The sequence below is a fragment of the Puma concolor genome, chromosome B3 (assembly GCF_028749965.1).
Source record: "Puma concolor isolate L17-30 chromosome B3, mPumCon1.1.hap2, whole genome shotgun sequence".
Taxonomy (NCBI): Eukaryota; Metazoa; Chordata; class Mammalia; order Carnivora; family Felidae; genus Puma; species Puma concolor.
Window position 1 is genome coordinate 94,108,318 of NC_141672.1, and position 26,431 is coordinate 94,134,748.

General features: G+C 39.6%; 1 protein-coding gene across 1 annotated transcript in view; it reads right to left on the reverse strand.

Moving 5' to 3' along the window:
- Nucleotides 1-26,431, reverse strand: part of SHC4 (SHC adaptor protein 4) — a 128,791-nt gene that overhangs the window by 56,896 nt on the left and 45,464 nt on the right. The window contains exon 3 of the mRNA XM_025919830.2: nt 1,753-1,816. Coding sequence (XP_025775615.2) covers nt 1,753-1,816 — 64 coding nt within the window. The remainder of the gene's footprint in view (nt 1-1,752; nt 1,817-26,431) is intronic.

Below are 26,431 nucleotides of genomic sequence, written 5' to 3' on the forward strand. Positions count from 1 at the left end.
GTATGAGTCCACTTATATGAGGTACTTAGAGTAGTTAACATCATAGAGATGGAAAGTAGAACAATGGCTGTCAGGGCTGAAGAAATGGGGAATAGGAAGTCATTGTTTAATGTATATAGAGTTTCAGTTCTGCAAAATGGAAAGAGTTATGGGGATGGATAGGGGTGATGGTTGTTCAACAATGTGAATGTATGTAATATCACTGAGTTGTATATTTAAAAATGGTTAAAATGGTAAATTTTATGTTACACATATTTTACCAAATGTTTTAAATTAGGAGGAAAAAGAGTATAAAAACATAGTGTATAGAACAGTCCCTGGCGTGTAGTAAGTATGCAGTAAGTGCTAGCTATCAAAGGAAATTAACTCAAGATTTTTTTTTTCTTTCCATGTGTACTTTCTGGAAACATGATAGCCTGGTTTGTTTTGTTTTATTTTGTTTTGGGGAGTAGACTCCCCATTTCTGAAATGAGAAAGTCTTAAATGATTGAGGCTATTTGTTGGGATCATGCAACAACAACAAAAAGTATCCTATTTGCAGAGGTTATGAGAGGCAGGAGGAGGCCAGAGGCTACTTTGGGGCCATGGGTTTTGTCAAAGTAACTAGTAATAGGGAGTTCTAATAGAATTCAAAGTCCACTTATTAACACTTAGTGTTTTCCATGCCATGTGGCTCATCTGAATCACTCTGGGTGACACTGGGTTCGGCCCTATGCAAACTAGTGAAGAATAATAAAGAATAATAAAGAATGAGGCAGGCGGGTGTGGAAATAAAGCGCTAAGCTGGAAATACGAAGACCTGGCTTCTATAGTTGGCTCTAAACTTCATCATCCTAGTAACTCAAGGCAAATCTCTTCTCTGAGACAGTTTAGTATCTGGCAAAATGGGAGGGTTGATCTGGAAGATCTCTAAACATTCCTTCTCTATTCTATGATTTATATAGTTATCTTAAGAACCTTTGCACCTCTCCTTTGGACATTCCAAAACAACTAAATGTTCTGGGTTGACAATTAAATGGCAATAATTCTATCTACCATTAGAGTTGAAAGCCTAATATACGCCCAAACACTGTGTAGACATCATTTTATTTAATTCTACACAACTCAATCAAGTAAGTGCTATTTTCTCCCACTTTACAGATGAGGAAACCAGTGATCCAAAAGGTGAAGTGACTTGTCCAAGATCACATAGTAGGTGGCAGAGGCAGGATTTAAACCTATGTAACATCAAATCTTTTGCTTTCTTTCAGCATGAAAATCTCCTACTCACGCGTTATTATCTCACCTCTACTACCACCCGCATTTCCATCTGAAAATAGGCTAAGGAATCTAAAAATTCTAAAATGTTAAAATGAAGAATAGATACATTATAAAGTATTGAAAATTGGAAGATGCCAAACTGGTCATCCAGTTCAACTTAACTTTACAGGAACAAAAATGGGGTCTCAGAGAGATGACATACCATGCTCAAAGGTGAGTAAACACCCAGGCCTGGAACCCAGAATTTTTTACTGGAAACCCAGGTACTTTCTTCATTCTGTCACCCCAGGCATCACCATTTCAGACAGTGTCAGTCAAGTCAGAAAAACTTGAGAGATAAGACCAACTTTCAGTGCATCTCTGATCATGCCAACTGATAAAGGCCATTCTGGACCTTAGCTCATATAGTAGAATGAACTAACAACTATTTTGATATTCTCTTCCCCATAGTTAGGGAAACATAAAACAAGGAGAAACTACACCAATATTTACCTTTCGCTTTTTAACGGCTCCATTTGCCCCAGAGACAGCTTCACACAGGCGACTTATTGCTTCCCTGCGGAACAGAAACCATATAAAGACTTAGCACACTATCTAACACACAGTAAATGTTCAACAAATGTTAGCAAGTATGAACAAAATGTGCACACACATAATGGTGAGTCTGACATAAATGACTCTCTCCTACTCCTACCCTTATGCTGAAAAAAATCACTTTGCAATAAGGAATCCTATTATTTACCTTCTTCATCTCTTTTTTTCCTTGGCTTTTCAGATTTGGTTTTTAGCAATGTTGATTTTTAACCAAAAAGGAGGAGTGGAACTTAGTTGTCTGGGAATACTTCACAGTTTTGCTTTTAGCAAAATCCTCTCTGTGGTGTTATGGATAAAAAGCTTCCTAGTGTCTCAGCACCAAAGACAATTAAATACAAAAGAATCTGACACTAGAGGAAGTTTAAAGGGACTGGGAGAGAATTGAACTTCAAGGTGGTCTCAAATGGAGCCTTATTGACTGAGATACTGCTACAAGCCATTGAGCTTTCATGTAATTTCGCAGAAGAAATGAAAATCAATAACAAATTTCCTCCTTTGCTTTTTTTTTTTTTTTTTTTTTTTTTTTCCCTTACTCTATATTGCATTTCGTGAGAGAAAGGCACCACTAAAATATGTAGTTGTTCCTTAATGGAAGTGGTGAACAACCTGGCACCCTCCTCTCCAGAAATGCAGTTAGAACTAAAAGCTTTTGTCTCTGGAACTCAGCATTCCTAACGGCCCAAGCTTTCACTCAGCGTAATCTGAACCATAACCTCCTATCTTTCAACACATATATTAAACTTTTCACAAAGCACATCTCTAAGCTCTTTCCTGGATTCACCGGAAATCATTGTTTAAATTAGTTAACTGTATTAGTACACACACACATATGACCACCTGCAACATTGTATTAGTTTTCATATATATTTCCTGAAAATATTTTTTTGAGATGTTTTTGATTCCTAAGGAGGGGAGGAACACGCAGAGGGATGCAGCCCCATTAAAGAAATCTATCTCCCTCTCTATCTAGAGAGATATATAGATACAGACACAATACAGACATATAGATATAGTAACGTAGATCTATGTCCTCAATGTTCTAGTAGATATATTGGAAAAATAAGTAGAATTCCAGAGACTCTAGGCATTGTTTTGGATTTATAATTTATATTTTAGTTCAGATTTTTTTTTCTGGATAGATGAAATTCTTCTCTAAAGTATTCTCTTGTCTGATTTTTGCATAATTACCTACAACCAATACATAGAATGGCTTTTTGGTTTAGCGTATTTTCTCAGGATTTTGTATCTATGGTTTCTGTAGGATTCCAACCTTTGTTCTCTGGATGAAATAGAAGGACCGCTCAGAGAGTCAGACTCTTTTGTTTGGTTGGTTGATTGATGTTTGAGTCACCTTAATGATTATTCAATCATTGATGAGACACATAATAATTAATCTGAACTAGCCTCTGGTGTTGCCAAAATGACATGTCCAGGCACCTATGTTGTTGATATTTAATAAAAGGCGGTTATGAAAAAGGTATCAGATCCTTTACTCCATGAGAGCCAAATGAGGTGCTTTGGTCTAAAGAGCTCCTTGTAAATGGTTTGAAATAAAAGTAGAGACAAAGGTGGACATTGATACTGACAAGTATAACCACAGTTATTATTAGTTGTTACTTTTGTATAGCACCTCCTAGTTTCACAAAGTGCTTTCCCAGGCATTGTTCTCTTGATTCTCATACAGTTGATATCATCTAACAAAAAGTAAAGTTTTAAATGGGAATTAAAAGGAATGCTTTGTAGCATGAGTGCCTGTCAAGGACAGTTTGGAAGGATGAACCTTCCTGGCAGAGTGGAGTTTGGAAATTCCAGAGAGGGAAGAGCATGTGTAACAGCACGAAAGTATAAATTATCATATGAGGGAAACTACAAGTAGTTTGATATTGATGCAGCATAGAGTGTGGAAAAACAAGAATGAATAAGAGCTGAGAGATGGGATTAGAGTCTGAAAACTTTTTCTGTAAAGGGCCAAATGAGGGGCGCCTGGGTGGCTCAGTGGGTTAAGCGTCTGACTTCAGCGCAGGTCACAATCTCGTGGTCTGTGAGTTCGAGCCCCGTGTTGGGCTCTGGGCTGATGGATCAGAGCCTGGAGTCTGCTTCTGATTCTGTGTCTCCCTCTCTCTGTGCCCCTCCCCCATTCATGCTCTGTCTCTCTCTGTCTCAAAAATAAATAAATAAACGTTAAAAATTGTTTTAAAAAATAAAGGGCCAAATGATAAATATTTTACACTTTTCTCTGTTACAACTACTCAACTCTGCATTATAACTCAAAAGCAGTAAGAGACAATATGTAAACAAATGAGCATGGCTATGTTCCAATAAAACTATTTCTAAAAGCAGGCAGTTGGCTATTTTTAGCCCAAGGGCCATAGTGTGCCAACCCCCAGATCAGATAATTCATACAAAAGAGATAGAAATAGTTCAATTTTTAAAAATCGGAAAATGTTCACATTCATTACAACTTTAAAATTGAAAATTAATACAACTACAAGATACTCACTTCACTGTCATTAAGTTAGCAAATGCTATTAAGTTAGCAAAAGAAAATGACAAATGCACTGTTGGGGAAGATGGGGAAAATTCCACGTCAGGCATACTTATCCATGCTGGGGGCCCTGATCAGTATTGATACAATCTTTCTAGAGAGTGATTTGGTAAAAGATGATAAATCTCTTAATATTTATCAGAGCTTTTGACAAGGGGAGGAGAATTTGTATCGAAATAGTATTGAGTATGTATACAGAATACATATTTATTTTAGAATAAAAAACCAACTCCATAGCTTGTGATATGGAATTTATCAATATAAATATTCCCACTTGGACTGTTAGTATGAAGACTATAGAAATAAGGGGAGTCTATATAAATTAGTGGGCCGAGGGGCGCCTGGGTGGTTTAGTCGGTTAAGCATCCGACTTCAACTCAGGTCACGAACTTGCAGTCCATGAGTTCGAGCCCCGCGTCGGGCTCTGGGCTGATGGCTCAGAGCCTGGAGCCTGCTTCCGATTCTGTGTTTCCCTCTCTCTCTGCCCCTCCCCCCGTTCATGCTCTGTCTCTCTCTGTCTCAAAAATAAATAAATGTTAAAAAAAAATTAAAAAAAAATTAGTGGGCCAAAAGTAGAACTTGGAATGGCATATACACACATTGGTAGCTACATAAAATTAATTCTGTCTAAATAGTGATACAGAAAGAGCTTATAAACAATGACTTAGTTTAGGTGTTTTTTGTATATGTGGTTTGTTGTTTCCTATTTTTATTCTATTGATATTTGTATGTCAACAATGTAAACAATGTTATGTTTTCCCTTCACTGTGCAGTTGATTGAGTAAATAAAAATATTAAAAGAATGCAAAGTAAGTTTCTCAGCAGGATTTTTGCTCATCTGCTGTCAAAATGTGAGGGCATGTCAAAGGTGTCCCAATGAAGGGGCCCCTGGGTGGCTCAGTTGATTGAGCATCCGACTTCAGCTCAGGTCATGATCTCACCGCTTGTGAGTTAGAGCCCCGTGTTGGGCTCTGTACTGACAGCTTGAAGCCTGGAACCTGCTTTGTCTCCATCTCTCTGCCTCTCCTCTGCTTGAACGCTCTCTCTCTCTCTCTCTCTCAAAAATTAATAAACATTTAAAAAATGAAAAAAAATATATGTCCCAATGAAGAGGCAACACAGCCTTTCTGTCTTTTGCCAACACCCACAGAGAGATGGATCAATGTACATGTCACAGATAAATAAAAGATCTTTATTTGTATCTCTGTCCCATTCCAGCTTAACCTTTAACTCCTCCATCTTTATGACTGCTAAATCCAGATTTATTTTTTCAGTTTATTTGGTAGACTTCCTTGTTTCCATTCCCCAAAGTTTCATAAAGAAGAAAAATCTTGACCGGTTTTAGCAACGCTTTTACAGTAGAAGCCCCTTCCTTTAGAATGATACACAATGCCATCTCAGGGAACCCGGGTTTTAATGAAGGAACATCTCCTATCTATACAGGCAGGCCATAAGTACCTTATGTACATCACCTCATTTCTTCTTAACAATGTCATTTCAAGATAGCTATTTTATATCCATCTTACAAATGAGGAAACAAAAGCGCAAAGAATTTAAATAACTGCTTCTGAATAATGCAGCTGAGAGTGGGAGAGGCAGAATACAAACCCAGGTCTGAATTCAAAACCTACACTCATTCAGGGAGTAACCATACTGCCATGTACACGAAAGGGAGGGAATCCCACACTCCCAGGACCAGGAAAACAATACTGGTCCTTCTCTTGCTCACTCCCCCAAATGCAGTGGCGGCGGGGGGGGGGGGGGGGGGGGGGGGGGGGGCTTTTTTGGCCAATCCTTACTCCAATGTAACTGGGGTAAACTAGCAAGGGACTAGTGCAAAGTGGCAGGGGTCAATTCCAGAAAAAGCCCAAAGGGATAACCCTAGCCCTTTCTCAGCCATTGCTTTCTATACATTGGCTGTTATCTCCTCATGGAAGAAAAGAGCACCCAGAACCCAGCTGTGTGCCCATGTGGGCAAGCATGCTCATGTACGCCTGGGCACACTCACTCAGATTTTAAAGTCAGGAGCACTGCAAAAAAAAAAAAAAAAAAAAAGTACCGGCCAATATCCCTGATGAACATAGGTGCAAAAATCTTCAACAATATATTAGCAAACCAAATTCAACAATACATTTAAAGGATCATATGTTACTATAAAGTGAGATTTATTCCAGGATGTAAAGGTGGCTCAGCATGTGGAAATCAACCAACATGATGCTCCACATTAACAAAATGAAGTGAAGAAATCATATGATCTTCTCAATGGATGCGGAAAAAGCATTTTACAAAATTCAACATCCATTTATGATTTAAAAAAAAAAACAAACTGTCAACAAATTGGGTATAGAAAGAACATACCTCAACATAATAAAGGCCAATGACAAACCCGCAGCTATTATCATACTCAATGGTGAAAAGCTGAAAACTTTTCCTTGAAGATTAGGAAGAGCATAAGGATACCTACTCTCCCCACTTGGTTCAACATAGTACTGGAAGTCCTGGCCAGAGCAATTAGGCAAAAATTAATAATAAAAAAAAGAAGTTAAAAACATCTAAACTGGAAAGGAAGAGGTAAAATATCACCATTTTCAGATGACATGAGATTTTAGATAGAAGACCCTGAAGACTCTACCAAAAACTATTAGGACTAATAAGTTAATTCGGTAAAGTTGCAGGATATAAAAGTAATATACAGAAATCTGTTTCACTTCTATACACTCATAATGAACTATCAAAAAGAGAAATCAAGAAAAAAATCTCCTAAAATCAACAAGAAACAACAGGTGTTTGGCAAGGATGTGGAGAAAAAGGCACCCTTGTGCACTGTTGGTGGGAATGCAAACTGGTGCAGCCACTGTGGAAAACAATTTGAAGACTCCTCAAAAATTTAAAAATAGAACTACCCTACCTTCCAGCAATCACATTATTGGGTATTTACCCAAAGAATACAAAAACGCAAATTCAAAGGGACACATGTGCCCCTATGGTTACTGTAGCATTATTAAAATAGCCAAGATATGGAAACAGCCCAAGGGTCCACTGATTGATGAATGAATAAAGAAGATGTGGTATATATACACAATGGAATATTTTTCAGCCATAAAAGAGAATGAGATCTTGCCATTTACAATGATGTGGATGGAGTTAGAGAGTATAATGCTAAGCAAAATGAGTCAGTCAGAGAAAGACAAATACCATATAATTTCACTCATGTGTGTTATTTAAGAAACAAAACAAGTGAGCAAAGGAAAAAGAAAAAAAAAAGAAAGAGAGAAACCAAGAAATAGACTCTTAACTTTAGAGAACAAACTGATAGTTACCAGAGTGGAGATGGGTGAAATAGATGATGGAGATTAAGGAGGGCACTTGCTGTGATGAGCATTAGGTGTTTTATGGAAGTGTGGAATCACTATACTGTGTCCCTGTATCTAATATAACACCATATTTTAACTAACTGTAATTAAAATAAAAACTGAAAAATAAAAAAAAAGAATCCCACTTTCAATCACACCAAAAATAATAAAATAAATAGGAATAAATATAACCAAGGAGGTGAGAGACCTGTACACTAAAAAGTCTAAGACACTTTTGTGTCTTAGATTCTAAGATGAAAGAAATTGAAGAAAACAAAGAAAACACACATAAATGGAGAGATATTCCATACTTATGTATCAGAAGAATTTATATTGTTAAAATGTCCATAGAAACCAAAGTAATCTAGACATTCAATGCAATCCCTATCAAAATTCCATGGCATTTGCCACAAAACTAGAACAAATAATTCTTAAATTTATGTAGTACTACAAAGACCCTGAATGGACAAAATAATCTTAAGAAAGAAAAACAAAGCTGGAGGTATGATGCTTCCTGACTTTAAACTGTAGTACAAAGCTATAGTAATTACAACAGTAAGATACTGGCATAAAAACGGACACATAGATCAATGGAATAGAACAGAGGGCCTGGAAATAAACATATGCATATATGGGCAATTAATTTATGACAAAGGAGGCAAGAATATACAATGAAGAAAAGACAGTCTCTTCAATAAATGGTGTGGGGAAAACTGGACAGCAACATGGAAAAGAATGAAACTACACAACTATTTTACCCCATACACAAAAATTAACTCAAAATGGATTAAAGACCTGAAACCATAAAACTCCTATAAGAAGACATAAGCTCCTTGACATCAGTTTTAAATCTTTTTTTTTTTTTATCTGAATCTAAGGCAAGGGAAACAAAAGTAAAAATAAATGGGACTACATAGGATTAAAAGCCACTGCACAGTACAAGAAACCACCAACAAAATGAAAAGGCAGCCTACTAAATGAGAGAAGATATTTACTAATCATATACCAGTAATGGGTTAATACCCAAAATATATAAAGAACTCCTACAACCCAATAACAAAAAACAAACAATACAATTAAAAATGGGCAGAGGATCTGAATAAACAATTTTCAAAAGAGACATCCAGATGGCCAACAGACACATGAAAAGAGGCTCAACATCACACTTTATATCAGGGAAATGTAAATCAAAACCACAATGAGATATTACCTCACACCCTTCAGAATGGCTATTTTCAAAAAGACAAGAAATAGGGGTGCCTGGGTGGCTCAGTCGGTTGGGCGTCCGACTTCGGCTCAGGTCATGATCTCACAGTTCATGGGTTCGAGCCCCACATTGGGCTCTGTGCTGACGGCTCAGAGCCTGGAGCCTGTTTCGGATTCTGTGTCTCCCTCTCTCTCTGCCCCTCCCCTGTTCACGCTCTGCCTCTGTCTCAAGAATAAATTAAAAAAAAAAAAAATTAGAAAAAAAATTTTTAAAAAAGACAAGAAATAATAATTATTAGAAAGGGTATAGAGAAAAGGAAATCCTTATACACTGTTAGTGGGAATGTAAATTGGTGCAGCCACTGTGGAAAATAGTATGGAGGTTCCTCAAAAAATTTAAAATAGAAATACCCTATAATCCGGCAAATCCACTACTGGGTATCTATCAGAAGAAAACAAAACACTAATTTGAAAAGATATATGCACCCCTAGGTTCAATGCAGCATTACTTACAATAGCCAAAATATGGAAACAACCTAAGTGTCCATCGATGGACAAATGGACAAAGATGTCTCTCTCCCTCTCTCTGTGTACACAGACAATGAAATACTTTTGCCATAAAAAGAATGAAATCTTGCCATTTGTGACAACATGGATGGACCTTGAGGGCATTATGCTAAGTGAAATAATTTAGAACAGAAAAGGCAAATACAATACTGCGTGATTTTACAAAACAAAACCCAGACTCACAGATACAGAGCACAGCTTGGAGATTGCCAGAGGGGAGGGGCTCAGAAGGGGGAGGGAATGGGTAAAGGGGATCAAGATGAAAGAACTTCGATTATAAAATAATTAAGTCATGAGATGTACTATATGGTACGGGGACTATTGTCAATAATATTGTGTTAACTTTGTATAGTGGCAGATGGTAGCTAGACTCATTGTGGTGATCATTTCACAACATACTCAAATGACCAATCACTATGCTGTACGCCTGATACTAATATAATACTGTATTAAACTCCTTTTAAAAAAAGGAGGTCTAAAGTCAGTCAAGGCATGTGGAAACATTACAGACTCTGAAAATCTCTGGATATACAACTCTGCTCAAAAGAAAAAAAGGAGAAACTTGTGCCTATGAACTTGCTTTTAAAAAGTGGCGATGGGGTGCCTGGGTGGCTCATTTGGTTAAGAGTCCAACTTCAGCTCAGGTGGTGATTTCATAGTTCCAGAGTTTGAGCCCCGCATCGGGTTCCCTGCGGTCAGCACAGAGTCTGCATGAGATCCTCTGTTCCCCTTTCCCCCTGTCCCTCCCCCACTTGTGGGTGCCCTTGCACGCGCGCGTGCTCTCTCTCTCTCTCTCTCTCTCTCTCTCAAAAATGAATAAACATTAAAAACAAAACAAAAAGTGGTGATATTATACATCGGTCTTGATAGTAGCTTTACTCACAATAGCTAAAACACAGAAGCAACCCAAGCATCCATGAATGGATGAATAGATAAGCAAAATGTTGTATATACATGCAGTGGAATACTATTCCTTAAAAATGAAGGCAATTCTGCAGTATGCTACAACATGGGTGAAACTTAAGGACCTCATGCTATGTGAAATAAGCCAGTCACAAACATACAAATACTACGTGATTCCACTTCCAGGAGCTACTTAGAGTAGTCAGATTCACAAAGACAGAAAGTAGAATGGTGGTTGCCAGGGCCTAGGGGAAGAGGGACTAGGGAGGACTTGTTTAATGGGTATAGAGTTTCGGTTTTGCAAGATGAAAAGAATTATGGGGTTGGCTGGTAGTGATGGCTGCATAACAATGTGAATGTATTTAATAGGACTGAACTGTACACTTAAAAAATGGTTAATATGCTACATTTTATGTTATGTGTATTTTACCACAATAAAAAAGAAAAAATACAAAGTGGTTATTATTATTATTATTATTATTATTATTATTATTTTGGATTTGAGACTCCAAAGAGTCACAGGCTCTCTCTCCAACGTTTGTACAAATTTTTCTATTCAATTTTAGGAGATCCTCCCTCCCCTCCCCCCGCCCCCCCCCCCCCCCCCCCCCCACTCCACTACCCAGAAAACCATCTGTGGGGCTCTTGGGACTCCACAGATCCCAGGCTAAGAACCACTGCTTTAAAATAACCTCTCAAATTCTGCTTTCTCGGCTATCAGTGTTAACAAATCTCCCGAAACCCAGCCAGGGAAGACAGATAGATGGTTGCATTTTGTTGCCTTTCTTCACAAAGATCTTTTCTTTCCCTCAGACTAGGACCAAGAGATTAGCTGTAACATTTTCAAAAACAAATAGTACTTTCAATGCTCTTCTGGAGTTTCAGCCACACCCTCAGACACTTTACAAATGCAGAGGAAAAACAAAACAGAGCCCAGAAGTGGGGATTTCCTCACGGGGCTGGGGGTGTCCCCGCCACCCCAGCTGCCTATGAAGCCCGCATTTCTACACAATCCTTTTGGAGCTGACTGGTCATGAGGCACTCTCCAGCTAGCAAACATTCAGCAAATGTCCTCTCTTGGAGAAGCAGAATTTTCAGAGTTTTAATGGCTCAAGATTTCCATCCTGGGAGCCTGCACTAGAAAGAGGCAGAAACGCCCCACAGCACCAACAGTGGCCACTTTGTTTATTGTTTTGCCACATGAGAGAGAAAGGGAGAGAAGTGGGCTGATGTAAGAGAATGAGAATGCCGTTGAAGATTTGCTTTTAAGCATTTAAAACCCTGCCTACGCCATAAGACCAAAAACAGATATTTTGTCTGTCTCAACAGAGTGCAAACTAATCATCCAAACAAAGCCACCTTTCTTCATCAACCCTTGGCCACTACAGTACTTAAGTTATAATTTTTCTGTGTCTTTAACCCTTAAACAGTTAAGCTCTTCTGGAAGCAAAGTTGTCTAACCCCCCCTTGTTATAGGTTTGGAAGGCAATATCACAATCCAAGACAAAGTAGAGTGTTTGATAGAGGGACCGTTTGTCGGACAGACTGTTTCTACTAAATGTCAAAATGCAGCTCTTCAGTAAATAGGAAAGCCAGCAAATGTGTAACATGAAACCAGGCAAAAGGCCCAGTGGGTTTGAGGCAACTCTCCCCATCTCCTGCCCCCACCCCCTGCCACACACAGAATGAAGGAATGGATTCAATTTTGTCCAGGCAAATAGAAATGAGAATAAATTTTAATCACAGCAAAAACCTTCCCTAAACAAAACACAAAAATAATGGGGCAAAACAAAGTCACCTATATTTCCCAAGGTACTTTCCTTAAAGAAAGCAGTTAACAATGTCGAAGGGACAGGTTGTCAATGTCTCAAAGTGCCCTCGTATTGATGAAGGGAGGGACTTGTGAGTACCTCAAGCCCCAGATCAGTGGGGTATTATGTTGTGACGTTGTTGTAGGGAAACTAGTGCCTTCTTTTTCGAAATCTTTGCCTTCAGAACATCAAGGCCCAGTGATCTATGTGTTCAATTTTGTTCAGCTGGGTGAAATTAAAGACATTCAAAAATTTGTGTAGTCCCTCAGACAAGACACTTTAGAACAGGAGCCTGCCTCCATGGCGATAAGCAAACAATGAATGCAGTCAGTGCCCACAGACTGGTAGAAAATGGAAAGCTTCGAACTCCCTTTGTGCTATTATCAAGGGGCATCGCCTGTGCACTCTAGGAGGGTAGACAGAGCCCATAAAATATATCCTTTCATTTAGAAATAGGCACTTCAGGTCCCAAGATGGTCAAATAAAACCTTTCAGTACTGCCCACAGCATCTACTCCCACACTGACTTATCATGCCTCTCTGTTCAACCTGAATTATATTTAAAATCTGATTCTAAAGTACATCTGCAATTCTACCCAGCTCAGCAACCACAGAACACAGTTGTTCTGTCTGCTCCTGGATGCTGCCCTTGGGCTCTGATGCAAATGTTGACCCATCTAGTGCACTTGAATGAAGTGAAAGACCCCACTATCACACCTTCCCTACAAGTCTCCCCAGGTGATCAGAAATGAAGTACTGATTTTATCCTATCCCCACAATGATTTCCTGTAATGGAATCACATATTTCAAAACGCAAACACCTACACCCACAAAAACACCTTCTAGGGGCGCCTGGGTGGCGCAGTCGGTTAAGCGTCCGACTTCAGCCAGGTCACGATCTCGTGGTCCATGAGTTCGAGCCCCGCGTCGGGCTCTGGGCTGATGGCTCAGAGCCTGGAGCCTGTTTCCGATTCTGTGTCTCCCTGTCTCTCTGCCCCTCCCCCGTTCATGCTCTGTCTCCTCTGTCCCAAAAATAAATAAACGTTGAAAAAAAAAATTAAAAAACAAAACAAAACAAAAAAAAAAACACCTTCTAAGTGCTTAAGCCTTATGAAAATGACAAGAAAGAAACGGGGTTGATTTCATACAAAACACTCAGGAATTTTTAAATCCAAAAAACTGTTTTCCATTACTTTGGGATAAACTAGACATTTTTTTTTCTTTAATATAATTTATTGTCATGATAGCTAACATACAGTGTATACAATGTGTTCTTGGCTTGGGGAGAAGATTCCCATGATGTATCACTTACAGACAACACCCAGAACAGACACACAGACCAATGGAATAGAATGGAGAACCCGGAATTGGACCCACAAATGTATGGCCAACTAATCTCTGACAAAGCAGGAAAGAGTATCCAATGGAAAAAAGACTCTTCTTAGCAAATGATGCTGGGAGAACTGGACAGCAACATGCAGCAGAATGAAACTGGACCACTTTCTTACACCATACGCAAAAATAAACTCAAAATGGATGGAAGACCTAAATGTGAGACAGGAAACAATCAAAATCCTAGAGGGAAAAACAGGCAGCAACCTCTTTGACCTCAGCCACAGCAACTGCTTACTCAACACGTCTCCGGAGGCAAGGGAAATAAAAGCAAAAATAAACTAGACTTTTCTAAAACAACTTTGTTTTAGACAAAATATTCAAAATATCATGCAGGCATGTCTTTGGGAGTGCAAGAGTGAACTGATATACAGTGTGATCACTTACAAATCAAAGCTCATTTTTTAAAAGGCCAAAACAGATCCAACTACATCACCCACTGTATCCACCCTACTTCACTCCAAATGATGTTTATTTACTTCCAAAAAGTAGAGCTGCCTTCGAAGAAAGAAGATTGGCACTACTTAAGATATTTCAAGCAGTTTGCCATAAAAGTATCTATACTACTGAGCAAGATAGCAATTGGTAGAAAGAGTGTATAACTGCCACACTGCTCTTTTAAAAAAATAACTCTGATGATTTGAAAGGCCATTTGGCATATATATTATAGATTTTACCTGGTAAGTTCTCTCTCTTTTTTTTATTTTATTTTATTTATTTTTTTTTAATTTTTTTTAACATTTATTTATTTTTGAGACACCATTTAACATTTATTCATTTTTTTGATAGAAAGAGACAGAGCGTGAGTGCGGGAGGGGCAGAGAGAGAGGGAGACACAGAATCCCAAGCAGGCTCCAGGCTTTGAACTGATAGCACAGAGCCCGACATGGGGCTCGAACTCACGGACCATAAGATCATGCCCTGAGCCGAAGTCAGATGCCCAACCGACTGAGCCACCCAGACGCCCCTAAACTTTGAAATTCTTAAGAATCAACTAGGATGCTGGTTAAAATGCAGATTCCTGGGACTGTTCCTAGAGATTTTAATTCTATAGGTCTGGAGTGGGGCCCAAGAGCCTCCAGGTGATTCTTAAGCACATCAGTTCGTGCACCTCACAGTTGATTAAAATTTCTATTGGACTCACTGCACAGGATACCTGGTTTCTATGCTCTGCAGTTTCAGCCAGATGGTTGTGCCAGTAGATGCTAAAGAATTAGGTCACCTATTCCTAGCAGCTAGGTGAGGGATGGCCACACTGCCTGTTCACTTGATAATGTTCCATTTGGGGGAAATTTTGTCTTCAACTCATTCAATATGCTGGGAGAGATATTTGGCACAATCCTCTCCTCTCCCCTATCTCCTTCATCCCTGCCACCTCCTTGTGGGAAGGGCTTTCCCCAGAGGGCATCTGGAGGTCCTGAACATCTTTTCTCACATCAGCCCCAGAACACACAGGAGGTGATAAGTGACCTCCATTCTCTCTCCCATCTGGCAGTCTGGATGCCAACAGACCTCAGCCACCTATCCTTCAAAATGCAGGCAGTGGTTGTAGCAATGTGGACAGAACTGGAGAGTGTGATGCTAAGTGAAATAAGCCATACAGAGAAAGACAGATACCATATGTTTTCACTCTTATGTGGATCCTGAGAAACTTAACAGGAACCCATGGGGGAGGGGAGGAAAAAAAAAAAAAGAGAGAGAGAGAGGTTAGAGAGGGAGAGAGCCAAAGCATAAGAGACTCTTAAAAAATGAGAACAAACTGAGGGCTGATGGGGGGTGGGCGGGAGGGGAGGGTGAGTGATGAGTATTGAAGAGGGCATCTTTTGGGATAAGCACTGGGTGTTGTATGGAAACCAATTTGACAATAAATTTCATATATTAAAAAAATTTAAAAAAAATGCAGGCAGTGGTTCTCAACTTTGCCCGCACGCTGGGGAGACACAGGGGAGCTTTAACAAATCCTGAAGACAGGATCTCATCTCCAGACTGATTTAATTGGTGCAGGGTGGGGCTTGGAGATTGGGAGTTTTAAAAGCTCCCTGAAGTGTTTCTAAGAGAGCTAAAGTTGAGAGTCTCTTAAGAGCATCAGTTGGCATGTCTTTCCTATAAAGGACCAGATAGTGAAAACATTAGGCTTTGCCAATGATACAATCTCTGACACAACTACTCAATGCTGCAGTTGTAGCTAGAAAAGCAGTCACAGGCAATACATAAATGAATGGGCATGATTGTGTGATGGTAACACTTATGGACACTGAAATTTGAATTCCATATAATTTTCACAGATCATGGAATATTCATCTTTTGATTTTTTTTTCTGAACAGTTAAAAAGATCAAAACCATTCTTGGGTCACAAGGTGGTAAAATCAAAATCAGATGGTAGGTTAGATTAGGCTCTCAGTTTGTGGTTTGCTAAGCAAAACCCAAAAATGAATGTTAGAGCCTTTGGGGTCATGGTCAGCTATGGAAAACCTATTAGAGCACAACCTTTTAATCTTTACAGAGATTATTTTTATATATTTTGGACTTGGTCTTGTGCAGTTTCTTGGTATAGGAAGCTAGTTTTATAAGAGATGGGTCTTCTATGTAAATATAAGAATTATAAACTCCTTTTACAAACTGTGAATTATCATTTTCCATTCTTTGTCCCTCCTATCAGTACTCAGTGGAGAAAGAGGAAAACTGAAATTCTTTTGTTTTTAGTATCAACTAACGTTCATTAAGTGATACCATGTGCATTATACAGTGCACGGTACATGAAAAAATACAGAAGGAAACAAAAGTGCAAAATTACAGTAAGCATTAAAAGGAAAAAATGTTAAGGGCATTGATTTATCTATAATTCCACTTTTGCATGATAACAGAACCTGAAAAAAGGCTGCTTAACAGTGGACTCTGCAAGCATACAGCCAGAGTTGAAAATCTAGCTCTCTTACAAGTTCTGTGACCTTGAGCAAGTTATTGTTTTATCCATATAATGTCTGTCTTCTTTAAGAGATGCATCTGGGGGTGCCTACATGGTTCAGTCGGTTAAGCATCTGATTCTTGATTTTGGGTCTGATTCTCAATTTCAGGTCGCGATCTCATGGTTCGTAGGACCAAGCCCCACATTGGGCTCTGTGACGACAGCTCAGCTGCTTGGTATTCTCTCTCTCCTCTCTCTCTGTCCCTCCCCCCCCTCGCTCTCTCTCTCTCTCTCTCAAAAATAAATAAATAAACTTAAAAAAATAAAGAAAGAGGAGTACCTGGGTGGTGTTCTTTCTCTCTCAAAAGTAAATAAAAACATGAAAAAAAAAAAAAAGAAAGAAATGGTTCTAACCTGTTTTTACAATGCCTAGTACCCAGCTGAGCACTCTATGTGTTATAACTGAGGTGCTACAGATAATATGTTGTAGAAGAGGTCCAATTATGTCTGTTGTGCAAATAGTAATGGACAGTGCAAGTTTCTACACAGGCAGAATGAGTACATGTTTAGACATCTCTATGGCACTGAAACACAGTATGATCCCTTTTCCCAGCTCCCCCTTCCACACAGAGGTACGTATTGCCCATGTTGCTGGAGTGTTCACCACTAATGGCTCACAGCTACGTTGCTTCCCCGAAGCTGTCTTCTCCTTAAGGCAGTTGCCTTGCCCACAGATGTGTCCCATCCCTAGAGACAGCAGGCATCCAAAGGCGGGTCAAAATTAATTCAAAGGCCTGGTCTCTTTGCCCATGAGATCTGCTCAGGCCTTTGTTGAGATGGCATCACTGGTCAACCTCCTGCATCCCTCACTCCCCCGCATGTTGATCCTGAGTGCCCACGCAATAAGCCTTCTGCATTTAACTCTCCACCTCAGCGTCTATTTCTAGATCCAACCTAAGCCCTCTAATGAGCTGCTGCCAGATTCCTGCCCCCTTACATTGGCATACACACTTAACTAGAAAACGCCTTCTTTTTCTTTTCTTTTCTCTCTCTCTCTCTTTTTTTTTTTTTTTTTTTTTTTTGTCTGTGTTGTCACCGATAACAATGGAAGAGATCATTTTCAGAGAAATTCTCATTAGTGGCTCAGATAATCTGGATCTGGATCCATCCTCTTATTGCTCAAACATATGTGAAAACAACCATTTTCATAGGGTAGGTGTAGTTCTCACAAGCCACAGCTCATGTGTAATTAAAGGGGTCAGAGCTGCAGACTTACTTTGTCAGGCAGTTCTCAGTTTTCCTAAGGAGAATACCAATAGGAAGTGGAATGAATCTGCCTGGCAGGTGGAGAGATGCACCAACTGTCCTGCATTTCCTTTGGCCACAAAGCTCTCTTTTTTTATCAAAGAAAGGACTCTTTTCATGCTGAGATTAGTTTTAATGAATTTTGAGTGTCTTCCATCTGGCTCACTCTTCCCTAAAGGAACTGTATCATTGATTTTTCTGGTGATATATATACACATACATATAGCAGAATTAGAACTCGCTGCTCTGGCATTCCCCAGGCTTTGCCCTTTCCTTAACAACAAAAATGGAACCGTAAATGCCTCCAGATGCTTTTTGGGATCTTCAGGAGAACCACTTTTTCAAAATTAAGGGATTTTCATATGACCCCTGGTCCAATTATAAACCTCATTTTGAAACCACAGGATAGGGGTGCCTAGGTGGCTCAGTCAGTTAAGTGTCTGACTCTTGATTTTGACTTAGGTGATGACCTAACAGTTGGTGAGTTCAAACTCCATGTTGGGCTCTGCACTGGCAGTGTGGAGTCTGCTTGGGATTCTCTCTCTCTCTCTCTCTCTCCCTCTCTCTCAGCCTCTCCCCTGTTCATGTGTATTCTCTCCCTCTCTCTCAAAATAAATAAACTTTAAAAAACATATGGAAAAAAAATTTTTTTAAAGAAACCACAGGATATGCTTCCTTATACCTGTGATTCTCAAACTGTGGTTTCTTGACCAGCAGCATCATTAATACCCGGGAATTTGATAGACATGCAAATTCTTTTTTTCATATAATTTTGATATTTATTTATTTGTGAGAGAGAGGGAGAGAGATGGAGCATAAGCAGGGGAGGGGCAGACACACACACACACACACACACACACACACACACACACACAGAATCTGAAGCAGGATCCAGGCTCTGAGCTGTCAGCACAGAGCCCAACGCTGGGCTTGAACTCACGAACCATGAGATCATGATCTGAGTTGAAGTCGATGCTTAACCGACTGAGCCACCCAGGAGCCCCAACGTGCAAACTCTTGAATCAAAAACTCTAGGAGTAGGGTACAACAGTCTGTGTTTCAACAAGTCCTGCAAGTGACTGATTCCTTTGCATGCTAAAGTTTGAGAACCACTGTCTGACACAATCTTAGAAAGCGTCTGGTCCTACAAGTACCCTTACCTACAGATTTGTGAGTGTCTTTATGTAGGCCCTTCCAGGCAGTACTCACAAATAAGAAATCTGGCATACTGAACCCAAGTCAAATTCCAAATTGAACACTTCCTTATTCTGTCACTTCTGGCTGTCAGCATTTCCCCTTGCTTTGTTCCTTAAAGTTCTCTCATCTTGATGGAGGCAAGTACACAGGAGTCAGTCAACTCTGGTTTCTGGTTCTACCACTTATTAACTTGCTAGGTGACATTGTTGAATTCCACAATTTCTCTAAGTCTCAGTATCCTCATGGGCAAAATAAGGTTAATAGTGATATCTATTTTATAAATGTTAGCTTTTGTTATGATGATAATGCTGCTGATAGTACCTATTACTTAATTATAAACTGCTCTGTAGATTGTTTGCTAATACTTGAAACTAGAAAGAAGTTGAAGCCAGTTCCATGGGAATTGAGAAATCTTTCTTTTCATCTGAATCAAGTCCTTGAGCTCCAAGGGTCTTTGAGCCAAACTGAGTATCTTCAGTGAATTTATTTTTATTCCTTTGTTTAACAATATATACGAGTGGGTGTCCATGTGTCAAACACTCTACCTTGGAGCTAGGAGCCTGACCCAGTTTTCTAAGAGCTCCTCATTCTGGAATTTGACCTAGTTCAGGATGCCAGGTTCCATGTTTGTAGATTATCTAAGTCTTTTCTGCTTTTCTCTGATTACCAGCAGTGACCATGGAGCCTTCAGGAACTCCAGAGTCACCTCAAGATCTGTGATCAAGGGCTGCGAAGACCTGAAACTTCTCCGTTAATCAATATATATTTATTGATCCAGCTATATTTTGGGCCTTGTGTCTTTGAAACCTGCCAGGGCTATGGACCAGGTTTCCATAAGAACATTAAAACCCAAAGATGATGGATGATGGAACTCTTATGATTGGTCCATTGAAGTAGAACCATGGGGGACTCAACCCCTTCCAGGCCAAACACAGTGTGGGACAAACTCTGAACTTTTTCAGGAGACTCCCATGCAGCTACAGCATTGATGTTTCTAGGAACACTGTTCAAAAAGCCTATTCTACTTGCACTGTTAAATGATTCAGACCAGTGTGCCTGTCAACATCAGAATTAGAAATCTACTTTCTTGCTCCTGGAAATTGGTACTGAGTATAAGTGAGAATGTTGGGGTGCTACAAATTCAGTACTGACCTCTACAGGAAACCAAAAAGGGCTACAAAAGGGACATCCTTAAACGCATTATCACCTGGCTGTGCACGGTAAAGAAGGCCTGGAGGGAAAAGATCACTGGAGAAAGTAATTCATTTCATTTCAGTTGGAGCTAAAAACACTGGGGTCTCTCCCAAATGCATCAGCTTTAACATCCATGCATCTTAAGCTCTGAATTAATTTGTTCCTCTTCAAGCACTTGAGGCCATCCCCTACCATCTGTATTTAGGCCCAGACAGCTAACCATTCTCCCTTGGCTCAGTAAATGTGTATATATGACCTTTTTGAATGTGTGTGTTTGTTTGATAATATCTCCATATATGTAAATTTCTATAGACTCATCTGGATAAATTAGCAGGACCTGATTTTAGTTGCAACATATTTTTAGAAACCAGTTCATAAAGTGGATCACATTTTCCATGGAAAAGATGCTATAATTGGTAGTTTCATTCCTGATCAAATAATCCTCCGCAAATAAAATACAGATGTTGTAAACAACTTGTCATGGAACAACAATAATGACCATTTTACCAACCTCTATAAATATCTGAAGCATTAAAACAATGCTCTAAGTCTTATAAAATGGAAATAAACATACACAATATCTATACATGCAGCCTCAAACTTTCTTTCACCCCACAAAAATACAGCTCAGTTGAATTATGTTCTAAAACTAATGTGCCAGCTATAATAACATGAAATATTTGATTACTAATTTAGCAAACCTTGGATTTGAGAGGAGCATTTTGGGGATGATTTAAATAATCCCAATCTTTCCTTGTTTTAAGGTGTCCAAAACATTTGATCTAATGTCTTCTTTTCCCTTTGAGGTAGAAATCTATTTTTTACTGCATCTACTACCTCCATTTTATAAGCCTCTTTCTCCTCCTGCTTTTTCTGCTCTTTTTCCTCCTCCGTAGCCACTCCCCTTCCCAATATATGACTACTATGGAAATACTATGTTGTCACAATGCAACTCTGTCCTGGCTAAAGATAATTCCTCCAGGATTAGGTCCCAATCACTGTCTCACCTGGGAATTTGATATTTGGGACCCAGGGAACCAGAGATGGGCCTCCTGCAGAGGCCTCAGGACCCAAAACCACTGTCCTACTAGTTTGTTCACTCGTTTTTCGGGTCCCATGAGCTGCCCCAATATCCTTCCAAGAAACCTCCCTTTTGGCTTAAGCTAGGCAAAGTCATTTTCTGTTACTTCAGGCAAAAAGACTTGGGGTGCCTGGGTGGCTCAGTCAGTTAAGTGACTGACTTTGGGCTCAGATCATGTTCTCACAGTTCGTGAGTTCAAGCCCTGCGTCGGGCTCTGTGCTGGAAGCTGTTTCAGATTCTGTCTCTCTCTCTCTCTCTGCCCCTCCCCTGTTCGCACTCTGTCTCTGTCTCTCTCAAAAGTAAATAAACATTAAAAAAAATTTTTTTAAGGAAAAAAAAAAGACTCTTGGGGTGCCCAGTAATTCAGTCCCTTAAGCGTCCGGCTCTTCATTTCGGCTCAGGTCATGATCTCACAATTGTGAGATCAAGCCCTGAGTCGGGCTCTGTGCTGGGCATGGAGTCTGCTTAAGATTCTCTCTGTCTTTCTCTCTCTCCCTCTGCCCCTCCCCCGCTCGCTCTCTCTCAAATAAAATAAAAGAAATAAAAAATAAAGCAAAAAGACTGTTACTAAATATACCTATGACAAATAGAGGCACTTAAGATTATTCTTCCACCTGAAGGCTCAGATCAAAGCAAGTACTACTCATACTAAACAACCTAGAAAACTTGTACAACAAATGACAAAAATATGTAACAAATTAATAAACACTATATAGTTTCACTTTAGGTATTAAATGTATGACAGGAAAACCCTTATATACCAAACTGTTACTCTTGGTTCTCTCCAGTGATTTGTCTGTTTTTTTCTTTTATTTTGCCCTACTTTCCAGTTCCTACAATAAGTCAGATTTACTTTTTGTAATTAGACAAAAAAAATAGTGAAAGAATTTTAAGAATGAGATGTCCCACAGAGGATTGACATCAGTGATAATGATCATAGCCACGCTGTTCTCTCACTTACAAGTGATTTTTAGGAGCGCCTGTGTGGCTCAGTCGGTTAAGTCTCCGACTATGGATCAGGTCATGATCTCATGGTTCATAATTCCCAGCCCCACATGTCTGTGTTGACAGCTCAGAGCCTAGAGCCGGCTTCAGATTCTGTGTGGGTATGTGTGTCTCTCTCTCTTGCCCTCCCCTGATCTCTCTCTCTCTGTCTCTCAAAAATATATATAAACATTTAAAGATTTTAAAAAAGAAGTGATTTTAAAGATGACTCAGGCCTGCTGTTATTCCCTCAATTGTTCCCCACTATCTTAATCTATTCATAGCTAAAAGAGCAGTTTCTTGGCTTCAAAGCAATGTCACTAGGAAACATTAATGACTGTAGGGACAGGATTTGGAGTGAGAGTACGTGGGTTTGAGCCCCAGAAAAAATGCTTTGTGGTCTAGGGATGGTCACTTACTTTCTCTAAGCCTCAACTTCCCATTTAGCTTCCCTTAGCTTTAAAATGGGGAATCACAGGGGCACCTGGGTGGCTCAGTTGGTTGAGCATCTGACTTCGGCTCAACTCATGATCTCGCGGTTTGTGAATTCGAGCCCCACATCGGGGCTTGCTGCTGTCAACCTGTCAGCACAGAGCCCACTTGGGATCTTCTATCCCCTCCTCTCTTCCCCTCCCCTGCTTGTTCTCTCCCCAAAATAAATATTAAAAAAATGAAAATAAATAAAATGTGGAATTACAGTGTTCTCTGAGGGTGTTTGTGTGGTTCACAAGAGATGTACAAAGATAGAAAAGCTCTGTGCAATGGGAAACAAACACGAGCTATTGGTACCTACTCTCTCCTCCAGTCCTCCAGCAGCCCTCTCGGCCAGTGTGGCTTTTGGCTGGGCTTCTTCATCAAGAAATTAGAAGAGTCCACTCTGCACTCCTTACCAAATTCACTTGGCTGAGGATGGGCTGGAAACTCAGGCCCTGAGGTCTCAGTTATCCTTCTCTTAATGGCTTTGTATCCTTTCAACAAAATAAAATTCATTTATACGATACTGAATCCTACAAAAATATAATCCATCTAGTACCTATACTTTTCAAAAATTGTAGTAAAATACACCGCCCATAACATTTACCAATGAAGCTATTTTTAATATAGCTCAGTGGCATTAAGCACATTCATACTATTGTGCAATGATCACCACCATCCATCTCCAGAACTCTTGGTCTTCCAGACTTCCAAACTTCCAAATTAAAACTCTGTCCCCATTAAGCACTAACTCCCTCCCAACCACACAAGCCCCTGGCAATCCCCGTTCTACCTTCTGTCTCTGGATCTGACAACTCCAGGTACTTCATATAAGTGAAAAACTACACAATATTTGTCCTTTCGTGACTGGCTTATTTCATTTCACATAATATATTCAAGATTTGCTATGGTCTGAATGTCTGTGTCTCCCCAAAATGTGTATGTTGCCGTCTTAATGCCCAAAGGTGATGGTTTTGGCAGGTGGAGTCTGTGGGAGGTAATCATGCCATAAGGATGGAGCCCGCATGAATGGGACTGGTGCGCTTACAAAAGAGATATCACAGAGCTCCCTGGCCTCCCTAGCAATGTGGTTAGTCTGTGATTTGGAAAAGGGCCCTCATCCAGCCATGCTGACGCCTTGATCTCAGACATGCAGACTCCAGAACTGTGAAAAATAAATACCTGTTGTTTATAAACTGCCCAATCTGTGGTACTTTGTTACAGAGGCCCAAATACATTAAGACAAGGCTCAGCCACGTTGTAGCACGTGCCAATTCTCTTACTTTTTTTTTTTTTCCAGCTTTATCGAGGTATCATTGACAAATAAAACTAACATTTTTAAAGTGTACAATGTGATGATTTGATATACATATACGTTGTGAAAGGACTCCCACAATCAAGTTCATGATCACATCCATCACCTCCCATATTTAATTTTTGTGCGTGTCTGTGTGTGTGAGAACACTTAAGATCTAGTAGCAGCAAATTTCACTTATGCAATACACTATTATCAGCTGGATTCCCCATGCTCTGCATTAGATCTTCAGGTCTGACTCATCTTATAATTAAAAGTTTGTACCCTCTTACCAGCATCTCCACATTTTCCCTCAACCCCCAGCCCCTGGCAACTACCATTCCACCCTGCTTCAATGAATTGGATGTTTTTGTTGTTCCTTTTTTTTTTTTTTTTTTTAAGATTCCACATATAAGTGAGGGGCGCCTGGGTGGCTCAGTCAGTTGGGTGTCTTACTTCAGCTCAGGTCATGATCTTACGGCTTGTGGGTTCAAGCCTGCATTGGGCTCTGTGCTGACAGCTCCGAGCCTGGAGCCTGTTTCAGATCCTGTCTCCCTCTCTTTCTGCCCCTTCCCCACTCATGCTCTGTCTCTCTCTCTCTCTCAAAAATAAATAAACATTAAAAAAAATTTTTTTTAATTCCACATATAAGTGATACCATGCAGTATTTGTCTTTCTCTGACTTATTTCACTTAGCATAATACCTTTCAGGTTCATGCATGTTGCCACAACTGGCAGCATTTTCTTCTTTTTTAAAGCTAATATTCCAGGGGCGCCTGGGTGGCGCAGTCGGTTAAGCGTCCGATTTCAGCCAGGTCACGATCTCGCAGTCGGTCCGTGAGTTCGAGCCCCGCGTCAGGCTCTGGGCTGATGGCTCAGAGCCTGGAGCCTGTTTCCGATTCTGTGTCTCCCTCTCTGCCCCTCCCCCGTTCATGCTCTGTCTCTCTCTGTCCCAAAAATAAATAAACGTTGAAAAAAAAATTAAAAAAAAATAAAATAAAGCTAATATTCCATTATGCGTGTGTGTGTGTGTGTGTGTATCACATTTAGTTTATCTATTGTCCACTGGACAATAGATACTTGGGTTGCTTTTGTGTATTGTGAATAATGCCACTCTGAACATGGATATACAAATATGTTTGAGTCACTGTTTTCAGTTCATTTAGAACTACACCCAGAAGTGAAATTGCTGGTTATATGGTAGTTCTATTTTTAACTTTTTGAGTAACTCCCATACAGTTTTCCATAGTGGCTGCACCATTTTACATTGCTACCAAGAATGCACAAGAGTTCCTAATTTCTCCACACCCTTGCTAACATTTGTTATTTTCTGTTTTGGGGATTTGTGTGTGTGTCTCTGTGCTTTAAATAACATTCTAATGAATGTAAAGTACAACCTCATTGTGGTTTTGATTTGCATTTGCCTAATGATGAGTGATGTTGAGCATCTTTTCATGTGCTTATTGTCCATTTGTATATCTTCTTTGGAGAAATGGGTTAAGTCCTTTGCTTAGTTTTTCATAGAGTTGTTTGGTTTTTGTTGTTGTTGAGTTGTATAAGTTCTTTATATATTCTGGATATTAACCCTTTATCAAATATATGATTTGGAAATACTATTTCTATTCTGTGGGTTGTTTTAGTAACTATATTTCTTGGCCTTACACCTGTTCATTCAAATAGTAACTGTGCACCTATACTTGAAATACACTGTGCTAATGACTGAGCAAAACAATGTCATTGACTTTCATATTCTCTCTCCCTTCATTTCACACTGTCATGCTATCAGAACCCCTCCCAATGATTGGAAACATTTTTTTTTATTACTAGATCTTTGGAGTCTTCTAAAAGGAATTTAATTGACTATTTCATCTCAGATATCTGAGAAATGAGATCTCAGTACTAAATAGGCTGTGAGGAACTGGGGAGCAGTGAAACTTGAAACTAGAAGAAACAGTCATTGTCCATACACCCATACACACACACACACACACACACACAGCCCAAAACCTCCAGCAAGAGCTTCCTGACATCTACACGTGTGAGACAAGAAGCACGTCCACTTGCATCAGTGCTTGCCAAAGAGTGTTTGACTGTTAGGTTTTACTGTAACTGTTCCCACCAGCTGGTAAAGGTTATAAACCTTGACCCTGGTACACTGGACCCTTACTGAGGTCTTAACATTCTTTCCTGACCAATGAACAATGGCACTTGTTTTATCCAACCACATACATTCCATCTCAGCCAGAGTGCTTGTTTTCAATCCTTAGCATGACCACCATAAACAAAAACTTAAAAACTCCTGATTTTTTTTTTCTCCTCACCACTCTCCTCAGCAAATTTCTTCATTAAGGAGTGTTCCTTTGCCT